The sequence below is a fragment of the Gadus chalcogrammus genome, chromosome 19, assembly GCF_026213295.1.
Source record: "Gadus chalcogrammus isolate NIFS_2021 chromosome 19, NIFS_Gcha_1.0, whole genome shotgun sequence".
Lineage (NCBI taxonomy): Eukaryota > Metazoa > Chordata > Actinopteri > Gadiformes > Gadidae > Gadus > Gadus chalcogrammus.
This window is the reverse complement of record NC_079430.1, coordinates 10,527,971-10,534,698: the sequence shown is the minus strand read 5'-3', so window position 1 is coordinate 10,534,698 and position 6,728 is coordinate 10,527,971. Positions and strand designations below refer to the sequence as shown.

The window sequence follows — 6,728 nt, the reverse complement described above, 5'->3', positions numbered from 1 at the left end:
ATGCCAGTGGTAGACATTAGGGACAGTGAATGTATTTTGAAAAGGTAGTATTTGAATAACAGATAGAAAACAAAATCAGCTCAGCCAAGATCACAGCAGGGGATACAGTCCAGGGCCCCGTTTCCCGAAAGCGTCGTTAGCCTAAGTGGATCGTGAAGTGCGTCGAAAGGGCATCGTAGAGTTTTCACCGCGTTTCCCGAAAGCATCGTGGGGAACGAACGTCTTGAAAACGCTCGTAGCTAACGAGTACTCCAGGGGTGCTCGTAGGTACTCGTAGGACGCTAAGAGCATCGTCAGCTATAGCCTCAGTGGCGACACCATCGGACATTCCGTCTATTGGATGCGTTTTATTAAAACGCATTGCGCCTTTATGTTCTTAGTTTGGTAATTAATAAAGATTATTAATTAATTTATTAATAAAGATGTTAAAATGGCCAAAATAAAACAGTCCAGAAAATGTTTGCGCAGGCAGGGCACTCAAAATGTGTGAGAGAAAGTGGGGGGATTTGTGCAGACTGACATAGGCTACTCATAAAACGTAGCATAAAATAATGTAAAAAAAGAAATAAATTAAAACAATTAAAAAAAATAAAAAAAATTATAAAAAACTGGCAAAGGAGCAGGCAAAAGGCTGGGATATGGTGGGGATTGGTCACGTTGACGGGATTGTTTAGTGACATGTGGGAGGCTGGAGGGGGTTAAAAAAAAGTCTCAATCACTCTTCGACGCGCATGAAAACCAGCCGCGTAGTTATGAGGGAGGCCGTCCTCACACCGATCTTCCTCGTCGTCATCGTCCTCAGCGTCCTCCGGTTCAAGCAATGCCACCCCAGCCTTAGCTGCAATGTTGTGCAACATAGCCGTCACACATATCACGGCGCATGACTTGGCCGGCGAAAACTGGAGCCCTCCGCCTGACTTGTGAAGGCATCTAAAGCGCCTTCCACCTCCCGATCGTGCGCTCAACGATGCACCGGGCCAGACGGTGGGCTTCGTTGTATTCCTCATCAATACATACCTTACCCTATTTCCGGAGGGGCTTTTATAGCCAATCAAATTATCAATCAAGGAAACCTTTATGCGGATTCAGATTAAGTCGGCTCTCTTTGCTGCGCAAAGCATGTTTCAGAAATCAGCCCATTAAGATAAATGTAGTTGTCACACAAGCTATTTTTAATTTTTTGTCATATGGATTATTTCAGGGAGGAAAATGCCGTGAAACGCACAGTGCATTCAGGATTAGGACTGATATATGTCGGTTTAAGCCTAATCAATTGTGTTTTAATGTCTTTAGCATTCATATAATTGCAGTCTATTTTTTTCGTAGGCTACTTTGCTGTTGTCCTTGATGGGGATATATTGTAACCCTTTTTAACACAATTTTCCTGCGACATTCCTGCGTCTCCCCCTCCTACGGAGCCCATTTCAGCACCGTGTCAGTAGACAGTTACAATCCTACGACGTCGTGAGTGCAGCGAATGCGCGTTCACGTTAAGAGGAGTTTCGGGAAACGCTCCAAAGAAATTATCGATGGATCGCAAGATCCATCGGGAGAATGATCGTACGAGCGAAGATCCATCGTTATCGGGAAACGGGGCCCAGGTTTAGAAATCTCAAGTCCTCCATGTGTTATTGGTCCAGCCGTGTACTGATTTCACTCATTAGTTGCAACTTCTGGCTTGGTGCTTATCACCAAATCCAGATGGATCCCAGTGGACTTTCGACATTTATGAACCTGGAAGTTCCACAGTTACAGCAATAGCAGTTTCCTCAAACCCTCCTTCAAATTGTTTCAGAGGACGTTATAAACGTATTTTCTGTTTATACATTGGTCATCATATTCTACCGTTCCTAACAACACATATACCAATTCAGACATACAAAACCAAACAGTATTTTTTTTTACATATTGTTTGTAAACACATAAATATCATTACACACTCAGATTGCATAAGGTCATTTGGACTCAATATAACTATCAGTGTATTTAGATCGAGAATAAAGGTACATGGCTTTAAGGTTATAGTCATCATCTTCATCAATATCAGGATACGCAACAAACAAAAAAACATAGGTTGATTATTACAAACAAACAACTGTAGTAGTACAACTAAACTATCCCATAGCATAGTCAAGATGAGGAAAACACTCCACTCTGAGCGGTCAGTGGAATGTTTCAAATCCCAGGTTTTACCCAGACGAGTTAGGCAGACGGACGCAGTCTGTACGGGAGAGGTTCTTCAAACAAAACCGTCTGTTTTGAAATGTGCAGATTTGAAATACAGAGCATATTCTGGGCTTGAGCACCACAGTCCTTGGTAACGGATGTGAGCCAAGAATCTGGTCTGACCTCACCATCTTCATACTGGTGAAGCTAGTGTTGTACTGGTTTACATCCTAAACTCTCACTATATGACTTATACAACCTAATACAACTAACTAGGATAGCATAGATGCGTATTTGAACTGCAAGAAACTCTTATAAAGTAATGATAGCATATGCGATAATACTTGCTGATTTAAAAATATAATGCACCGTCACACATTTAAACGATTCAATAGTTTCGGATTGTTTTGGTCTCTGTTTGAGTCCTATTGGTCAACTGTCAATTACAGCTTTTGATCAGAAAGGGAAAGAACTCAATGAAATACTGAAGACGATAAAGTGCATACGCGTGGATTACAGCTAAAGTGAATAATTGACCAGGGTTAATGACGAGTGAGTTCTGTAAGCATTTCTCCTCCGATGGTGAACCATTGATGTTGTGCCATCATAGTTCCCACTGGGTCACATCAAAGCATCGACAGCAAACACGTTTAAAACGATGCATTGTTACCCGTTTGTTGCGGCATTGGTAAACAGAGAAAGGTCTTAATCCCCAATATAGGAAAAACATGTATATTATTACATAAAGTATTGACGTTATTCTTCAATACATAGGGATAATTGTCACGGTTTAAACATTTAGCAATATCCCATTTGTTTAATGAAACGTCTGAAGGACGAAGGTGAGGAGAGAGGGCTGAACAAAGTACAAACAACGAGCTAAGACACAAGTTAGCTAAGAAGACAAATAAAATTGGGTTTCAATAAAACTTGAAGAGTAGAATCGTCCGTGAGCTGTGAGCAAGACGGCTGTAGTAGGTGTGTGTGTGTGTGTGTGTGTGTGTGTGTGTGTGTGTGTGTGTGTGTGTGTGTGTGTGTGTGTGTGTGTGTGTGTGTGTGTGTGTGTGTGTGTGTGTGTGTGTGTGTGTGTGTGTGTGTGTGACTAGTGATCTCTGTGTTGGGGTTCCCAGGACCCGAGCTGAGATTGTTCAGTAGGGGATCTGGTTCTGGTAATACTGGAGCATGTCGTAGGTCTTGCTCCTGGTGAAGACGACACAAAACACATACAGCTGTGAGCAGAGATCATGGACTATCCATCGCTAGCAGCTAGCCCACTATTGTCAGAATAATGACCAGTCGTAGTGTCTTAATAGTCTTATGTATCCATTCTTACCTGCTGCTGAGGAAACAACTTTGGATGATTTTGATGATGTAAGCTGCAGCCTCTTTCTCACTCATCTGGGGGTTAAAACGGCCTCTGAAAATGGAAACGTTTACAGCAACTTGTTTTAACATTCAGACGAATTAGATCAAAATTTACTAACTAACACAAAAAAGGACTTATACATCATTTTCCAAAACTGATGGAGCAAAAATGAAACTCCAGCTACAGATATAGAAAAAAAGCCAAACATCTTAACTTTTACCCTACACGGATAGAATACTTTATTGCTTCACTTTGACCCTAGGTAAAACACAGCTGGTACCATTAGTGTTTAAATTGGACCATAAGTAAAACACTTCTAGTACACTTAGTGCTCACTTCAGTAGTTTGATGGTCTGTCCTCTGAAACAAGGCAGGCCAGTGTCCAACATCAGCGTTACCAGGGAAACCACGGCATCCATGTAGGGTCTGTGGGGGGTCATGGAGAGGTCACAGTAAGACAGGAGTCATGAGGGACTAAAACTACAGAACCCCAAAGCCCTCACCTTGGGGTTTGGTCAATCTATCAGTTAAAACCCCAGTCCTTGCACAAAATCATCCTTTTTGGTAGGTTGTATAACTAAGCCCCCCTATAAAACCCGTTCTACTTAAAAGTAGACACAAGTTAGATACAATAATCAAACCGAAGTGCAACATTTATGTACTTCAGAATTTCAGCAAAACCAAAACCTGATGCGGTAAGGTAAACAAAGGTCAACATATTTTATTCAGTGGAGCAGTAATTTCCCTGTACAGGTTTCTCAAGTGAAGAACAAGAAGCTAAACCCTGAGCTACTACTTGACTTCATCAGCATACAGAAGGCCCAGCACTCAGACTTAATTGTCGAGATCGCTCGTGCGGCACCTCCCCTTTGCTCGCTCCTCACCTGACGGCCAGGTAGCCCCGGACGCACATCTCCATGAACCACTTGAAGGGCGTGGCCTCCATCTTGCCCCCCATGATCATCACCATCTCGTCGGTCAGCTTGATGTCGGGCTCCCAGCCCAGGTTCCCCCCGGGGGAGCTCTCGAACATGAAGCCAAAGTCTGCAGCACAACACAGAACACAGTCAGCCTCCAGGGGGACTCTGTGTAAACATGTTTCTAACACGGCTCTTCTTAATGCTGTAGAATGCTCCTTCCACTTGAATGGGCCTTCCCAACTTTCTGCGGTCAATTATTTTTTGCTACTTACATATTCTATACATAATGAGTCTGAGGGATGGCCAATCAGGGCACAATATCCCGGGAAGTTTCCTCCATGAACTAAATATAATAATTAGGACATGATAACATCGCAACTCATACAGTGCGTGTACTATGAAATGGATGTTCAATTGTATGAACATTGTCTCAGACTTCCTGTTAGATTTCTCTAAAACGGAACATAAACAAAGCAGAACAGAGAGAACAATAAAAATAGCAACCCGAGCTGCAGGAAGAAAAGAAGAAATCACATCACATAATATGGGAAACGTTGACTTCCCCACACAGTGATCTGGCTACAGCCAAGCCCCATTCACTGACCAGAACCATAGTTGGTTAAGATAGCAGCATGTAAGGCCCTATCACTTCCACCTTAAGGGCACAGTTATGGTGACACTGTAATTCAAAGGCTTTTATTCATTACAGTAACATTTGTCACAGTAAACATCTGCAACTGCGTTGTTAAGTAGATAACAACGTAAAACGTTTATCAAACAACATATAATAAAAATATATTCAAAAACGACCTGTAACCTGTAAGTATATGCTCCTATTCTGGCCTTTCTCTGGCCATATTACTAAAGTTGGTAAAGCCATCGAGCCAATAACAAACATAACGCAGGTAGCCAGACACAAATACTTCCCCTGTGGCGTTACCCCTTGTATATAACACCATTTATATATATTTATCTTTGTTGCAAATAGACGACTACATAGCGTCACCACGCTAAGTAGGGAATCGTACCTATGTGGATGAGGTGTCCCTTGCTGTCCAGCATGATGTTGCCATTGTGCCGGTCCTTGATCTGCAGGAGGAACAGTAGGAGGCTGTAGGCCGCCATGCTGCGGATGAAGTTGTACCGGGCCTGATGGGAGAGAGGGAGAGGGAGAGGGAGAGGGAGAGAGAGAGAGAGAGAGAGAGAGAGAGAGAGAGAGAGAGAGAGAGAGAGGTTGGCAATTGAGGTGAGCACATCAAGACATGTTGACATTCAATACATCAATATATACTAGGGATGTGTCGGTCGCGACTGATTCGTTACAACGAACGAATCCCGAACGTGAACGACAAGAACTGGTTCCCCAAAACAAGAAGAACTGGTTCTTTGATTCTTTTTTTTTAACATCAACCAAACATATGGTCACGTAAATAAAATATACAAACGAACAGAGCTCCGTCTCCCCGCGACTTATATTGATTGAGTTTACAACTTCCTCAAAGATTCAGCCAATGAGAGGTAGCAATGGTGTTGGAATGGCACCTGGGTAAACCAATGACAAGGCGGTACCGTCGAATATGCGCGCTTTCTCTCTCTGACGTATCTTGGGTCATACCATTCGACTCATATATCCCCCTACATTTTTTCGAAAATAGACTTGACCTCCATATGTTTATTGGATAAACGCATTTCCCAATCCCAGGAGTCTTTGCTCCACTCTATGTCAATTTAAGAACAAACAAAGAAATTAAACTGCAGTTCGTATTTTTTATTTATGACCATGCAAGTTCTGTAATGCCTGATCAATGAAGAATTAAATGTAAAGTAAAATAAAATTATAAATGTAAAACCATGAATGAAATATAGAGAGTAAGCAAGTGGTATAAATATTGGTGGGACGTTCGACCTACTATAAAGCAGGCATCTCCAAACGGCGGACTGCGGTCTTGACATATCCGGACCCACGACCAATTAAAAAAATATATATATTATTAAAAAAAGTTTTTTTATTTTTAATTTTTTTTAAGATGTAATCTGACGTAACGAACGAATCAAAACGAACGAATCAAATAAACGAATCGTTATAGTGAACTGAACTGAAAGAACTAGTTCCCGGAAAAGAATCATTTTGCCCATCCCTAATATATACAATGCACAGCACACAATACATATTGATATAATAACAACATGATGGCCGTAAAACTGCAAAGGAAGTTAAAGGACTGGACAAGTGCATTCTGTGGTATGTTTGACACGCAACGTTTCAGGAAGTAAAT

The 6,728-nt window shown here is 41.8% G+C and overlaps 1 protein-coding gene across 2 annotated transcripts in view; it reads right to left on the bottom strand.

Moving 5' to 3' along the window:
- Positions 1-765: 765 nt before the first annotated feature.
- Positions 766-6,728, bottom strand: part of pi4kaa (phosphatidylinositol 4-kinase, catalytic, alpha a) — a 36,217-nt gene continuing 30,254 nt past the window's right edge. The window contains exons 50-54 of one of the 2 annotated variants that reach the window (XM_056577926.1): positions 5,481-5,601; positions 4,417-4,576; positions 3,869-3,958; positions 3,500-3,583; positions 766-3,366 (exon numbers count right to left, since the gene is read on the bottom strand). In XM_056577926.1, coding sequence (XP_056433901.1) covers positions 3,315-3,366; positions 3,500-3,583; positions 3,869-3,958; positions 4,417-4,576; positions 5,481-5,601 — 507 coding nt within the window. In that variant the 3' untranslated portion in view covers positions 766-3,314. The remainder of the gene's footprint in view (positions 3,367-3,499; positions 3,584-3,868; positions 3,959-4,416; positions 4,577-5,480; positions 5,602-6,728) is intronic. The other variant, XM_056577927.1, reaches the window with a different exon arrangement.